Genomic DNA, 16664 nt, shown 5'->3' with positions numbered 1-16664 from the left:
GTTTGCCATATTTAATTAACCTTTCAGTCCCTTGTAAAGTGGTATCTCAGATACCTGGGCCAGTAAATTTAATGCTACTGGTGGGCTTGCAGGGCTGACAGCGCCACCCACCAAAGTAGCCTTTCAAACCTGTCTCAGGCCTCTGCCATTGCAGGGCCTGTGTGCGCAGTGTTACTACCCCTGTGACGTGGCACCTAAAGTGTGTGCCAAGTCTGTGACCCCCCTTTTACTGCATGTCAGTCACCCCTAAGGTAGGCACTAGCTAGCCCTATGGGCAGGGTGAATTGTAGGTGAAAGGTAGGACATGTACCTTAAGGGTGTGATATGTCCTGGTAGTGACAAACCGCCATTTTGGTTTCACACTGCTGTGAGGCTGCCCTCCCATAGGAATGCATTTGGGATTTCCTGATAAGTGTTTCAGTGGTAATTCCTGATATGAGAGGAGCAGCGTGATCAAGTTTGGTATGGTTGGAATAGTAATAATAAATGCTGTGCAATGGTGTGCGCAGATTTATTATCACTATTTTATAAATGCCTCTTCTAGAAGTTGGCATTTCTGTGTGCTATGTGTCTGCCTGCCTGATGTGGATTGTATGTCTGGCTTTGGAGTGACAGAGGCTGGTGAGGTGTGCATGACTCCAGGGAGGGCTGGGTGAGTCGGGGCTAGGCTGAATGGGAGATCTGCATTTGAAGTAGTGGGAGAAGTAGTCTCCTGACCCTGAATAGGTCTGTGCCTGCCTGGGTGAATGCTGTGGTGGTCTGATGACCGAACCCCCACCTGATAATGGGAAAGAGGCGCCCTGTAAACAGAGTGCTCCAAAAAAAAACAGAACTGGTTCAGGCTGGTTCCCCCAAGCATTTTGTTTTAATTTGCAGCGCTGGGCTGCGACAAATTTAGAGGGAATCCCAACGTGGGGATTCTCCCACATTGATGCCTGGAAGGGGGAGCCCACCCCACCCCACGTTTGTACCTCTTAAAAAGCAGGAGCCTACCCCGCTGCATTTGCGCTCCCGAAAGCGGGAGCACACCCCGCATTAGTGTTTTATTCTATAGCGGGAGCCCACCCCATTGCCATGAAGAAAGGAGCTACCGAAAGGCACCGGAGCGGCCCGGAAGTCAGGCATCTCGCCTGGTTGGGGGTGTGACCTAAAGTCCCAGAAGCAGCAACAGGAAAAGGTTGCCTGTACCAAGGCGGGGCTCTCGTCACCATGGCTGGAGAGAGCCCCGCGTGTGGATGGTAGGCGGGACCTCCTCCTGTAGAGAAGGAGAAGGGCGCAGTGCAGTGCCTGTTGGTGCCAATTGCTACAGATGCACCGCAAGAGAGAGCGGGCAGCTACAACGTGGGGCATATTGTTTTTAGGGTCCCAGTGCGGGCTCAGGAGGCACAATGGTGCCAGGTCTACTTGCTACAGCTGCACCGTGAGAGAGAGCATGCAGCTGCAACGTGGGGCCTTTTTCATTTCTGGAGATGAAGGAGTGAGATACGCTCCTCTGCCCCAGTGCATTGCACACTTTGCTTTTGCTGCAGTGGCAGCCAAAGAGGCCAGTGGAAAGCCCCAGTTACAAGCCCTGACATTTGGGACAGAGGACATTTGAGCCCCACAGAAATGCCAGTTGGCCAGGGGGTCAGTTGTATTTTGGTAGGGTGCAAGGCCCTAAATGTGATCACTCAAAAGGCCTTATACTCCAACTCTCCTGCATTTCTCACCCAGAAACTCGTGGTATCCGGATACAATCGAGCTTTCTCTGGGGCCGCTCCAAGTGTGTGGAATTCACTCCCGCCCGCCATTAGTAGACCTCCATCTCTGGCATGCTTTAAAAAGGAGGCCAAACCCTTCCTAATGGGCAAATTCCTCTTCTAACGCCTGCACCGCACTCACATCAGCAACCCTGACCTACCTCATACTACGACCTCTCCTGATTTCTTTGATTGATGCCTGCCCAGCACCTCTGGACTCCCCACCAGGGATTTGTGATCGCCTTTTTCCTGTATATGTATCTATCTGTGTCTGTTTTGACACCAAATGTATTCACCCCTCCCTGTCTTTTGTATACCATTTGTCACTCCTGTAAAGCGCTCTGATACCCTCACTGGTCCGGTTCGCGCTCTAGAAAACTTAAAAATAAATAAATAAATGCACTATAACTATGGCAAAATGTGTTTATGCTAATGTGATGCAGACATGATGCATTTATGTTGCTAATGCGAAGCTGTTTATGCTTATGCATACTGTGTTTTTTATGCTAATGTGATGCAGACATAATGCGTTTATGTTGCAGGTGATATTGCTAAGTACAGTATTTTACCAGTAGTCACTGGTTGTGTTTTATATGTGCTACTAGTGCTTTCTAAAGGTTCTGACAGTGGCCCGATTGGCCCTGTCATGTGTATATAATCCCCTGTAAATATTGCCTAGTGCCAGGGCACAGTGTATATGTGTGATTATAATTCTAATGTGTTTTGGATAATACAAAGGCATTTTTTATATAACCTTGTGTGGAGTTTCTTTTGTGGTGTGCCTAGTGTGTTGCTGCTGTGTGAGTGTGTTACGCTTTACACATTGCCTCTGGGATAAGCCTGCTTGCTCGTTCCAAGCTACCAAGGGGGTGAGCAGGGGTTTTCTTCAGCGTGTAACTCCCTTGCCGTGACTAGAGTGGTGGTTTCTGCCTGGCTTAGGCGCAAGCCCTAGCCAACCGAAATCCCATTTCTAACTGTATCTCACTGTCCAGAACTCTCCTTTCCCCCCACACAACCTGCCAGAGTTGCATTTCTCTTTGATATGTAAAGTAATACCTAATTATGCAACAGTCAACTCAAAGTTTGATGCCATCTCTGTTCAGAGCAATATGCTTCTGTTTTTTATCACGTTACAATATGCGTGCTGTGCCCACAATGTGGAAATGCGCAATATAATACCCCTGAACTGTAAGTAAAATGACATTTACTGTTCGCTATGGTGATTACGTTCAGTTCATTAGAAAGTGTTTCGGCTTGTTTGTATGCATGTTTATAGCCTTGAAGAAGCCCCAGGCCTGCATGCCAATAGAAGGTTACCTAAAGAGGAATACAAAGATACAAAACTCCTGTTGAGTGTCTTCTATAATTGTTCCTTTTTTTAAAGATGTAATAGAGTATTTACTGTAATATTAAGAATTAAAAGTCTATGAGCCCTGATGTTGGTTTCCCATCACAATTTTCAGAGAACAGATCATTTAACAATACAGCCCTAAATTAAAACTGGTAACTGACTTTCTAGCAACACTATATATGACTAAGTCTAAATCTTAATGGGCAGGGACTTTCTTTTGTCCATTCTTAACAAATAGTGATCGTAGGGACTGTGGTCCTGCCAGAATGAAAGCCCATGATGTGTGTATGGTGAATGAATTTCAGAATAAATGAAAATGATACTAGTGTGGGCAAAAGGAGGAATATGACATTAAACAATCTAATTTCTTCTCAGACTTCTTGTATTCCATAGGGCAGTGGTTCCCAAACTTTTTCGACCCGTGGCTCCCTTCACCCATTGACCATTGCTCGTGGCTCCCCACTGTTATTTTTTTGGGAGAGTGGCCGGGATGTAAGCCCAGCCTCGGCAGTACTTGCATTGTTCTCCCTGAAAATAATTGGGATGAAGTTGATGAAGGTATTATAATCATATACGCAGGGTGTTTCGTATTACTAAGGTGGCACATCTTGCAAAATATTCCTAGTTACAGTTCTTTGCCCATGCCTTTAGTACCTTCTCAAACTGTATCCCACTTACAGTGCTAGATAGCACCCCTATGCATGTAGGCCCCATTGCCAAAGTGTTTCTGCACTTGAAGAATATTTGCATGCACTTCCAGTTCTACCCATGTCATACGTGCCATCAAACCTCTCTCAGCAGGGTGACTCACGATTTTGTAAACCACATACAACTTTATTTTTGCAGTCTCCTCCCTAAAATTGCCTCCAAATCAATGCAAGTTAAATAAATTCCTCAGATTTGTGTTTTTTAAACGTTCTTCTTTCTTGCTTCAAAATATTGCCATTATGCCGTATATGGTTTTTTACTTCCCTATGCTCAAGGAGAGAGCAGGCCTGTCTGGAAATGTGTGTGTACTGAAAGAAAGTGTACTGGAAGTACCTATGATTCTAGCACAAATGTCAATACTTAATAATAATTCGTGTGTTTAATAGACAGGACAACTGTACTTTCCTGAGAACTTGCATTCGGGTAAAATGCATTTGGTAAAAAACAAAACTATTAACGAGTCTAAGAAAAAAAATCAGGCATCTTCCGCCTACTTTGGGAGTGTTGGAATGTGGGGATCCATTGAAATATGGAGGTCATCTCCCTCAACATGCCATCAATTAAGAACTATGTTAACAGCTGTAGGCATGTCACTTACAATTCATTGACATCATGCGTTTAAGTCTAATTAGTTTAACTGAAGCCAACAGACCCTTCAACATTAAATGCATTAAAGTGCTTGGTGAGCGGCTCCCCTGGCTAGGGTTGGTGGCTTCCCAGGGAGCCACGGCACACAGTTTAGGAACCACTGCCATAGGGTATCGGTATTGGCATTGGTATTGACCAGTTCTTCTCAGCCTTTCTCTGTTCAAGAGCGAAGTAACTAACCAATGATTAGAGGAAACAATTACAGTGACTACAAACCTTTTCCTACAACTTAGGTTTGGAAAAGTTATACAGAGCATATGTTTAATGATATGCTCAGTCTACTTACTACTTTACTTAAAATGAGTGTGACCTATGATATATGTTCTAAGCAGCACACATTTGAGTTATTCATGAACTCAACTAACAAGCAATACTGAAAGTCTTACCTGAGAATTGTATAGAGAACAAGTACAAGATAAACAGTTTCAATATGTTTTTAATGATATATTTTGTGGCAATGATTTGTGATTTAATTTGCAATACTCAATATGTTATTTAATGCACGCTGTGAATTGCTTACAAGTATGTACAATCTTTAAGACCTCAGCCATATTCAAAATATACACTGAAAATAAGTAAAAATAATAAAGAAATCTTGATCGTTGCGTCTTTATCTCCAAACACACATTCTTGTTTTAAGCAGTAACAAAACACTAAACAGAACATTAAGTATATAGACATGCATGTGTGGACTTACCATTTCATCAAGGAAATTAGACTGTTTTCTTCCTTTAGGGTCAAATGCATTTTCTCTTAATCTTGTGCCAATATAGTCTCCCCTAGAGAAAATAAATCATCTTTGAATGCTTAGGTAGCAATCTTCATATGATTATAATCGATATGATACACACACTGTAGGAGGAAGGGCAGTATGTAGGAAACGAGGGTTGAAGGTAATCCAAGCATATGACCAGAAAGTGCCACCACACAGGAAACTGTCCTAAAAAGTGAAATCACCCATGAGCCCTGACCCAGAAGTGAGATTAGACCTGGAAGTGGCATCATCCATGAGCCCTAACCTGGAAGTGATGTCTCCCATATGCCCTGACCTGGACATGACATCACCAAAGGCTTCAACCATTGATGTGACATCATCCATGGACTCTGACAGCAAAAGTGCCCTTGCCATGAAGTTACCTCCTTATTTAACCCCAATGCGGCAGTTAAATGCTAATAAAGTGATACTATAAAAAGAGGCTTCATTGTCCAGGATCTCAAAGGTCCAAACTACCTCTACCTTTAGCCCCATCCCACTGTGCAATACACAGGAAGTGCCATAGAAGGAAGTGACCTCTATAACATATGTTTAAACAAAAGTGCAAAATGGACAACTTTTTTTAAATCATTCACAATCCATTTTAAGTAACATCTTGTTATGGGGTCCACCCAGGAGTAACTGAGGGGTAGCCCATTGGAAGGCAATGTTACAAGCATTCAGGGTATGCAATTGTGGGCGCTATTCCCTGTTGTCCCAAATTGATATTAATTTATTAGTATAACAGCTGTTAGACCGGGCATCTTTTGGCATGTTTCCCCAGGCTTATTTGTTTTCTGGCCTCCCGTTTTGGACTCTGTTTTTGTTGGTTTGGTGTCTTTGCGCTCTCTCACTGCTGTTCAGTGTTAAAGTGCAAGTGCTCCTATTGTAAATTAAATTATAGATTGGTGTTTCCATGATTGGCATATTTGATCCTAGTAAAGTGCACTGAGAGTGCCAGGATCTGTACATCAAATGCTGCTAGTGGGCCTGCAACACTGATTATGCCACCCAGATGAGCAGCATTTTAAAGGGTTCTCAGACCTGCCACTGCGGTGTCTGCACATAGTTTGTACCGCCATGTCAATTTAGCATGTGCACTCACTTGCCAAGCCTTAGGGAGAGGAGTTGGCCTAACGGCTAGGGCGGTCGACCTTGAATCTTGGGAACCGGGTTCGAGTCTCGGCAATGACACTGAACATCCTGTGATTCTGGGCAAATCACTTAATCTCCCCGTGCCTAACAAAAATTAATGTGTCCTCATGTAACGCAACTGGTGCTATGTAAAGCGCTCTGATACCTGATATAAAAATCTGTTTAAAAAAAAAAGCCTTAGCCTTCCCTTTTATTACATGTGTTTCATCCCTAGGGTAGGCCCATGGTACCCCTATGGGCAGGATGCAGTATATTTGAAAGATAGGACATGTACTGGTGTGTGAGTGACATGTCCTGCTAGTGAAATACAGTATATTTCATTTTTCACTATTGAGAGGCTATCTGTCCCATAGGATAGAATGGGAAGTACTGGGTAACATTTTACGAGTATATCTTCCCATTGGAACAAGATAGAGAAATGGAGTTTAGTATGCCTGAACTTAGAATGTAGAAATGCATCTTTTAGTAAAGGTAATTTTTATGTTCTGTGTTTGAAAATACTACTTTTAGAAAGTATGTATTTTCTTGCTTAGCCATCCCGGATGCCTCTACTAGGTTGTGGATTGACTGTCTAGCTTTGGAGTGACAGGGCCTGGGATGTGCATTCTCTTCAGACCAGCATGGGGGTGTTGAGGTGTGTCCTGCCTTCCCTGGAAGAGTCAGGGTTTAGCATTTAGAGCAGTGGGAGGAGATTTCCTTGCACCTGAATGGGCCTGGTCTGCTTTGGACAATGCTGTCTCCACATTCTGCCAGGAAGCTGGGCCAGAGAGGATCAAACTGGTTTGGACTGAGCACAGACACACTCTGCCCAAGAGAACAAAGAGAAACTAGGTATAAATATTTGGGCCCAGACCCCAGGACTTTAGAACTCGCTTGGATCAAGAAACCTGCCAAGAAGAAGAGCTGGGAGAACAGCCAGGAGGAGTACTGTCCATTTGCTGTGTTGTTGCTTTGATGGGTTGGCCTGCGGTTGGCCTGCGGTTGCTGCTTCTGCCTTGGGCAGTGAAAGGACTGGGCTGAACTTTCTTCCCTTGTTGCTGAGTATCTTCAATGGTTTGAAATAGAGCTTGCCTCCTGTTATCGAAGTTTCAGGGACAACAAAGACTTCACTTACCTCTGGGTACCGCCACAGGAACTGTGGGTTTCAGTTGCCACAGAGGGGGAACGCAGCTGACACTGTCACCGCTTCTCACTCCGTGTCTTGAATTCACCGCAGAAGGCACCACCGCACTTCACACCACAACCCTGGTCTCACCGCCGATGATGACCGCCACCACCACCAAGCCGCTGCTTGCACCGCAACCTGTGGGCACTGCACTTCATACCGCCTCGCTGCACTCTTCAGCCCTGGTCTCCATAACAACGTCACTGCACGCTGACCTCGACACCCGTGACTGCACCGTTGTTTGGGGGCACCGCTCATACGTCACACAATGCACCGCCCCGTCCCACACTGTAGTCTGGGCAGGCTGACACCAGCTCCCATTAACCGGCATTGTCGAATGGCAACTAGAGACCCCCCATTTCTAACATTGGTTGTCAAAAGTGAGGATAGGACTTGCATTTACACTTGACCTACAGTGAATGATGTACACTACTACCATATCGCAGAACATTATGTACCACATACTGTTTTGGTTTGGTCAATTTTTGTGATCCCATTGTGTTTTTAACTTGAACTTTCCATTGCATCATGCCTGAGTCAAGAGCATCATTGGTTGCATCCGTGGAAGTGGCCTTTCAGGAGGAGAGGTTAAAAACCTACATTGTGAAGGAGTTGAAGGCTATTTGCAAGAACCTCAAAGTCCAAATCAGGGGCCTCACCAGTAAAGAGGAGCTACAAAAGGCACTGAGGGTCTGGGTAACAGCCAGACACATCAGTGGACAGTCTGGAGATCTCAGTGTGGAGGAAGAGCAGCCTATTCCTAGGGTGGATGTGCTTTTGGTACCGGGGTAACCCTTCAGGCCAGGCAGTAGTGGCTTGTCCTCAGAGGAGCTGGAGGACAGGCGGGAGGCAAAGAAGTTTGAACTAGAAAAGCTTCAGCTGGAGAATGAATGGGAAGACAAAATAATAGCCATGGAAGAAAGGAAGCTGATTTTGGTCATGAGCGTGGTATCAAGGAGCTGGATCTAAGCAGTAGGTGCAGCACAGATGGTGGCAGCAATTCCCCAGTGCACTCAGATAGGATTGCACACATTTCCAAGAATGTAGGCAAGGAATTCAAGAAGGGAGGTGACATACAAAGGTGGTTTCAGGGATATGACTCATATAGCTGCACCAGCACTTGATGGATAGTAAGCTGACTGATCCCAGGAAACTTGCTATGGAGGCGGGCCGCTTGGGGAGGACCAGGGTCTACAAGAAGGTGCATGGGGGAGACTCCGCCAAAAGTGGGCAGGGTCCCCAGCAGAAAAGTGGCAGGGACAAGGGTAAAGCACAGGAGTTCTCTAAAGGGACCCAAACTAATACCCAGGCTAAAGGTCCCCATCCCCAAGGAGATAAGAAATAAGGGGTCTCTTCAGGGAAGCCTGACCCCGCAAGCCCCCGCAAATGCTATGCTTGTGAGCAGGTGGGTCACTTGAAGGCAGACCTCAAGTGTCCCAAGACGACACAGCCACCAACCGGTGAGCAGTCCAAGGTTTTGGCTAGAGTAGCGCTTGGGGAGTAGGGGCACCCACTGGAAGGTGGGGATCCCTCAGAAATGACCCTCGTCTCACTAGGGGACCATGAGATGGTCCCAGGAAACCAGATGCCTGCTAACACTAGGAAATACAGCACCTGGGTGACCATCAATGGGAGATGGGTAGAAGCTCACAGAGATACTGGAGCCAGTATGACTGGTGTCCAGTGTCTCCTGGTCTCTGTGGAGCAAGTAGTCCCCATGGCATACACCAAGTAGTTGCGGCAGACAACTCAGAGCACCAGTGGTAAGGTGGCACAGGTTCCCTTTGAAGGGGGGTTCTCAGGTCCCTTGAGGGTGGTTGTGAGCCCTACCATGCCTGTAGATTGTCTGCTAGGTAAAGACCCGGAGCAGTCCTTGTAGAAGAATTTTGAGCTCAGGTCTCACTTGGTGCTGCTTGGGTTGCCAGAGTGGGCATGCGTGGCCACTCGGTCAATGGCAGCCAGTAAGGGTGGTCAGAAGGACCTGGAGTCTGAAACAGTGGCCCAGGTTCCTGCCAAGAGAAAGGGCAGGGGGCGATTTCCCATGGTCCAGGAGGAGGCTGACCTCAAGTGGGACACCCCGGCACCTACAGGGAAGCAAGTGGCTGAACTGTGGGATTTATCTGAGCTGACCCATTGGCAGCAAGAGGGTGGTCACACCAGGGTAGAATTCTGCAGGAAGCAGCGAGAATGCCCTTCGGTTTGCAGCAGCAGGCTGCAAAATAGGCAGCTGGTGATCAGTCTGGATCACACTAGATTTACTGGGAGAATGGTATCCTATACAGCAAACCTAGGTCGCTGAACCTGGGTCAGGACATGCGCTGGTGGCACCCCAGCACTTAAGGAACTTCCTACTGGGTCTGGCTCACAATCTGCCTTTGGCAGGACATTTGGGGCAGGACAAGACCTTTGACAGGTTTGTCACCCACTTCTTCTGGCCCCAAATGCGAAGATAGTCAGATATACATTGCAGGTCTTGCCAAACTTGTCAGGTAAGCTATAAGAGTGGGAGGAAGTGTAAGGCTCCTCTCCAACCTTTACCAGTTGTAGGGACCAATTTTGAAAAGGTTGGGATGGACATTGTGGGGCCACTGGATCCCAACACAGCCATGGGCAACAGGTACATCCTGGTCTTGGTGGACCATGCCACCCGGTACACTGAGTCTGTCCCTCTTAGGACAACAACAGCACCGGTGGTAGTATGGACATTAATGGGGATATTTTCCCGTGTGGGTTTCCCCAGACAGATGGTATCTGGCCGTGGAACCAATTTCATATCAAAGTATATGGCATCCCTGTGAGAGGAGTGCGGTGTGACCTATAAGTTCTCCACTCCTTACCACCCACAAGGTAATGGTTTGGTAGAGAGATTCAACCAAACATTAAAGGCCATGATCAAGGTTCCATCAGAACCCATGAGGTGTAAGTGGGACGTCCTCTTGCCATGCCTTCTCTTTGCATACAGGGAGGTACCACAGAAGTCCTTGGGGTTCAGTCCGTTTGAGCTTCTGGATGGGCACCCTGTAAGAGGACATCTCAGTTTGGTCAAGGAAGGCTGGGAGACAGTTCCCAGGAAAACTCCACAGGATATCTTTAGCGACCTGCTGGCCTTCATGAACCAGACTTCATGCTTCAGAAAACTCGCTCAGGCGAACCTGGAAGCAAGCCAGGAGGAGATGAAACACTGGTATGACCAAAATGTGACTCTGGTAGAGTTTCAGCCAGGCCAAAAAGTGTGGGTCATAGCCCCAGTCGAACCTTGTGCCTTGCAGGACAAGTGAAGCGGGCCTTTTGAGGTGGTGAAGCGCAAAAGTAAAGTCACCTACCTGGTGAATTTGCAGACTCCCAGGAACCCATTGAGGGTCCTCCATGTGAACCGACCAAAGACTCAGTTTGAGAGTTCTAAAGTGAGCATGCTCTTGGTGACAGATGATGGGGTAGAAGAGGAGAGTGAAACTCTCCCTGACCTCCTGTCTACCAAGGAGCCCAATGGGTCAGTGGAAGGTGTGATCCTCTCCCCTACACTGACCCCAGAGCAGCAGAGTGACTGTCGCCAATAGCTAAGGCAGTTTGCCACACTGTTCTTTCTGACCCCTGGTGTTACTCACTAGTGTACCCATGACGTGGACACTGGTGATAGACCTCCTGTATAACATAAGATTTACAGGTTGACTAACCGGTTCAGAGCCAGCATCAAACAGGAGGTCTCTAAGATGTTGGTGTTAGGGGTGATAGAGCCCTCCAACAGTCCTTGGGCCAGCCCAGTGGTCTTGGTCCCAGAGGCTGCTTCACCCGGTGCCGCTCCTGAACTGCAGTTCGGCGTGGACTACCAATGGGTCAACACCGTCACCAGGACTGACGTGCACCCCATCCCCCGAGCTGATGAGTTAATTGATCGGTTGGGAGCTGCTAAGTTCCTCAGCATGTTTGATTTGCGTCTGGGTACTGGCTTTAACTGAGGGGGCAAGGAGAGGTAAGCATTTTTAACCCCAGAGGGGCACTACCAGTTTTGGGTGATGCCCTTTAGGTTGAAGAATACCCCTGCCACCTTTCAGAGGTTGGTCAACCAGGTGTTGGCTGGGCTGGAGGACTTCAGTGCCGCCTACCTGGATGACAATGCAGTGTCTAGTTCCAGCTGGGAAGAACACTTGCAGCACCTCTGGGAAGTGTTGAAGGCTCTGCAGAGGGCAGGCCTCACGGTCAAGGCCAGTACGTGCCAGATTGGGCAGGGATCAGTGGTGTACTTAGGGCACCAGTTAGAAAGCAGTCAGGTGGCACCCCCACTGCCTAAGATTTACACCCTCTGGCTTCGGAGCCCCCAAAGACGCAGACAGAAGTGAGGGCCTTTTTAGGATTCACCAGCTATTATAGGAGGTTTGTCAAGGAACCATTGTTGCCCCTTGACAGAGCTGACTTCAGGAAGCAGCCCAAGAAGGTGATTTGGACTGCTGCCTGCCAGAAAGCTTTTGATGCCCTGTTAGCTACTATGTGCACAGCGTCCGAGCTCAAGGCACCCGACTTCTCCAAGGAATTCGTAGTGCAGACTGACACTTCAGAGCATGGTGTGGGAGCGGTGCTCTCACAACCGAACAATGAGGGCCTAGACCAGCCTGTAGTCTTCATTAGCAGGATACTACGCTCCAGGGAACAGAGATGGTGTGTCATAGAGAGAGAAGCTTTTTCTGTGGTCTGGGCACTGAAGAAGCTAAGACCCTACCTGTTTGGCACTCACTTCCAAGTTCAGATAGACCACGGGCTCCTCAGATGGTTAATGCAGATGAGGGGTGAGAACCCAAAACTGTTGAGGTGCTCCATCTCCCTAGAGGGAATAGACTTTACGGTGGAACACCGCCCTGGCATACAACATACCAACGCTGATGTTCTGTCCAGATTCTTCTGCCTTAGTGAAGAGAACTCCAAGGATGTTGGGTAGATCTCCCTACTTTCTGCTGGAGGGGACATGAGTTAGACCCGGCATCTTTTGGCTTGTTTCCCCTGGCTTTTTGCTTTCTGACCTCCAGGTTTTGACTCTTTTATTGCTGGTTTAGTGTCTCTGCGCACTTTCTTACTGCTGTTCTGTGTTGAAGTGAAAGTGCTCCTATTGTAAATTGTATCATGGATTGGTGTTTCCACGATTGCCATATTTGATTTACTGGTACGTCCCTAGTAAAGTGCACTGAGAGTGCCAGGGCCTGTAAATCAAATGCTGCTAGTGGGCCTGCAGCACTGAATGTGCCTCCCAGAAGAGCAGTCTTTCAAAGGGTTCTCAGACCTGCCACTGCAGTGTCTCCGCGCAGTTTTTACTGCCATATCGTATTGGCAAGTGCGCCCACTTTCCAAGCCATAACCTTCCCTTTTATTAAATGTGAGTCACCCCTAACAGAGGCCCAAGGTACCTCTATGGGCAGGGTGCGGTGTATTAGAAAGGTGGGACATGTACTGGTGTGTGTAACATGTCATGATAGTGAAATACAGTATATTTAGTTTTTTACTACTCAGAGGCTATCTGTCCCATAGGATAGAATGGAAAGTACTGGGTAAAATTTTACGAGTATATCTTCCAATTTGGACAAATAAATGGAGTTTAGTATGCCTGAACTCAGAATGTAGAACTGTGTCTTTTAGTAAAGATGATTTTTATGTTCTGTGTTTGAAAATACCACTTTTAGAAAGTAGGTATTTTCTTGCTTAGCCATCTTGTGTGCCTCTTCTGGGTTGTGGATTGACGGCCTGGCTTTGGAGTGCCAGGGGCTGGGGATGTGCCTTCTCTTCAGACAACCACTGGGAGGGGGGGGGGGTCGATGTGTGTTCTGCCTTTCCTGGATGAGTCAGGGCTGAGCTGAATAGAGTAGGGGGAGGAGCTTTCTTTGCACCTAAATGGGCCTGCTCTGTCTTGGACAATGCTGTCGCCACCTCCTACCAGGAAGCTAGCCCAGAGAGGACCAAACGGGTTTGGACTGAGCACAGACACTCTCTGCCCAAGGCCCAAGAGAACAAAGAGAAACTGAGTATAAATATTGCCGCCCAGACTCCAGGTCTTTAGAACTCGCTTGCATCAAGGAACCTGCCAAAAAGAAGAGCTGGAAGAACTGCCAGGAGGAGTACTGCCCCTTTGCTGTGTTGTTGCTTTTCTGGGTTGGCGGCAGTTGTTGCTTCTGCTTTGGGCCGTGAAAGTACAGGACTGAACATTCTTCCCTTGTTGCTGAGTATCTCCAAGGGCTTGAAATAGAGCTTGCCTACTGTTCACAAAGCCTCAGGGACAACAAAGACCACTTACCTCTGGGTACCACTCATGTATCCGAGAGTCACCAGCGCTCACGTGTACAACGTGGGGGGGGTGTCACAGATACATGATGGAGCACCTAGAAGACCCCGTCAGCCATAGAGGGTCAAGTGTGGCATGCGGATGGTGTGTCTTGCCCCCAGCGGGGGCAAGACGCACCAGAAGACGGGGTCTTCTAGGTGCTCGATCATGTATCTGTGACACACCCCCCCCCACGTTGTACATGTGAGCGCTGGTGACTCTCGGATACATGAGTTGAGTGCCGGCTGACTTCCTGACACTACCAAGAGTGTTTGAATATATGTGGTTGTTCATGGGCGCTTAATAATGGATTCATAACATCTGATTGATGACATGATGTTTAGGCTGTGTGGGAGGTACACCATCTAAGCGCCTCTTTTTGACTCTCATTAGTAGATGGGGTCCTCTCGGTGCTTGATTATGTATCTGTGGCACAAATCACATGCTACCCCTGAACACACGGCATGACAGAATCGAGGCCGGCTTACCTGCTTTTGACCACGTGATGGTTTTGCCACCCCGTTTTTTGATCTCCTTTACACAGTTTTTGTCACCAATAGGACACCAGAATCTTGGTGTCCCCGTAGCGCAGTGAACACGGATTGAAGCAGGGGTTAACACTTTAATAGGTGAGTGCCCCGTGTGCATCTCTGTGTTTTTAATACTAGTCTTTTTACTGCTGTTAAAAACCTTACACCCAGTCTTCTGCTTTTAAAATTTTGTTTTTAATTTTACTTTCACGTATAGTTAGTCCTACACTTTACTTCTGATTACATGTCACTCATTCTGCATGGAGACTAACATTTGGTACCTCCGATGCAGTCACTATGTTTAAATTACACACCATTGTAAGAAGAGAGAGTGTTGTTTGCTAGAAATGTGTGAGAGAGTACCTTGTTCCATACACTGACCCATGTCATGGTTACCTTATTCTTCTCTTAGGTTACCCATTGATACATGGAGAGACCGTTTCCCATAGTAGTAAGCGTGGTAGGTAACAACTGCACCCAACCACACTGTGTAGATAGTTGCATTTCAATAGGTCCTGAAGAATTGCCAAGGATCACTAGGACCACGAGGCATGAAACATGCTGACCACCAGAGATGAGCATAGCTAAGCTGAACCCTCACGTCAGCAAGCTGCCACTCTAATCTTGTTTTTAACCGAGTGGATAGCCAACCCCAATAAAGTCTTATTTTGGACTATCCAACTTGTTTTAAATCGCTCACATTCACTCACATCTACACCACTAGACCCCTCACATGCACTGCCCCATACGGCCAGGAGCAAAAGATCTCCGCTAAAGAGCCCCTTTATGGGTGCCCGTCGGGTATTGCAGCGCCGACCGGACAAGGAGCAGGTCCATATGATGAAGCCTGACACCTAGCTTGCTTGGTGTGTGAGGACCCTAGATCTGACAAGAGGAACTCCTCATCTCTTATACACGGTCTCCTTAACACATACACTCTCTCTCTTTACCCTGAGGAACTGCATACTCTTCATTTTGGAATAATCAACAGGGGGGTACCATAGGTGCCCCATAGGCCGCCATTCAGCAGCCTTTCACCCATCGGGGCTCTGCTGGGGGCCCCCACTATCAGATTCCCAAATCCTTTCTGTGTTGGAAAGGCCGGCACAGAAAGGCTGTGGGAGTCTGCCATCGTAATCCCTCGGCCGGAAAGTGCCGGCCAAGGGATTACTGAATGCTTTCCGAATGGGGACGGGCTCTCTGAGCCCATCGGAGGCCATTCAGAAATACGTTTTGGATTTCCTTCTGACCGACCACATCAAAATGGGTCGCTCGGAAAAGAATCCGACCAGCCGATTACGATGCAGTTTGAAGGGCTCCAACCGACTGTCGGAGCCTTTTCAGACCACATCGTTTTCGGCCCCTTAGTATCTATAAATTTCAATGTAGAGTGACAGAGGAGAAACCCGTAGGAATGAACTGGTTATAGAAACCAGGTAAAAAGGCTTTATAAAATCCACCTAAGAGTAACAGAGGAGCAACTCCAAGGAACTCAATGGTTAAGAGCAGGTAGGTTAAAAGCTGTATTTTGTCACCTGCAGTGCTCATAGGCAAGTGGAGTAATGCACATGAAGCATCTTATTGTGGCTACACCCTTACACATCACAAATATACAATATATACGCCCACTATGCTCATGAACTCTGTGTCCCCTAACAATATTAAAGCAAAATGCTGCACTTGACATCACTATTAAAGTGCATTTTCCCTGTAGGTTTGGAGACTCATACATACTTTGTGTGGCTTAACTGTATTAAACGACATTTATTGTTTAGATGATGGAGTAAAACTATCCTCAAACTATTAAAATGTTTTTACTTTAGAAACAAAAAGCATTTATGTAATGTGTGCACTAATGTTTCAGATATGCATTCATAATGTAGTTCTCAGTTACATTTATATACATGCACTCAAGTTATTTCATCTGTATGCAACGTGTAACATGAATTTAATATACTGACACTTCTATTCATTGGTGGTTGAATGTGCACACGTATATTGAATGTGCACCATTGACTTAATACGTTAGCTTGCCATAACTAGGCCCGTATTTCTTTTTACATGTAATGTTGTTTTCCATTTTCTGCTTGTGTGCCTTTTCCTGGCAGGTACATTCACATGGTTTGTTAGTTTGAGAATAGATGTAACTGTACTAGCAATAGAGAGAACCTGAGAAGAGAACCTTGACATGGAACATGAAGCGCCAGAGTATCAACTGAAAGTTTCCATTTATTAATATTGCAGAGGCTCACAGGTAACCAAGGACAATACTGTTCCCATGTTGGCCTGGGATATTTGGTGAATGTTGCAAGT

The 16664-nt window shown here is 46.8% G+C and overlaps 1 protein-coding gene across 1 annotated transcript in view; it reads right to left on the bottom strand.

Annotated features, from left to right (window-relative positions):
- C3_2H2orf80 (chromosome 3_2 C2orf80 homolog) overlaps positions 1-16664 on the bottom strand; it is a 330996-nt gene that overhangs the window by 271886 nt on the left and 42446 nt on the right. Inside the window, exon 3 of the mRNA XM_085648844.1 lies at positions 5144-5225. Coding sequence (XP_085504970.1) covers positions 5144-5225 — 82 coding nt within the window. The remainder of the gene's footprint in view (positions 1-5143; positions 5226-16664) is intronic.

Source organism: Triturus cristatus, chromosome 3_2 (assembly GCF_964204655.1).
Source record: "Triturus cristatus chromosome 3_2, aTriCri1.1, whole genome shotgun sequence".
In the NCBI taxonomy this organism is placed as follows: Eukaryota; Metazoa; Chordata; class Amphibia; order Caudata; family Salamandridae; genus Triturus; species Triturus cristatus.
Note: the sequence above shows the minus strand (reverse complement) of the source record. Positions and strands in the feature narration are given on the sequence as shown.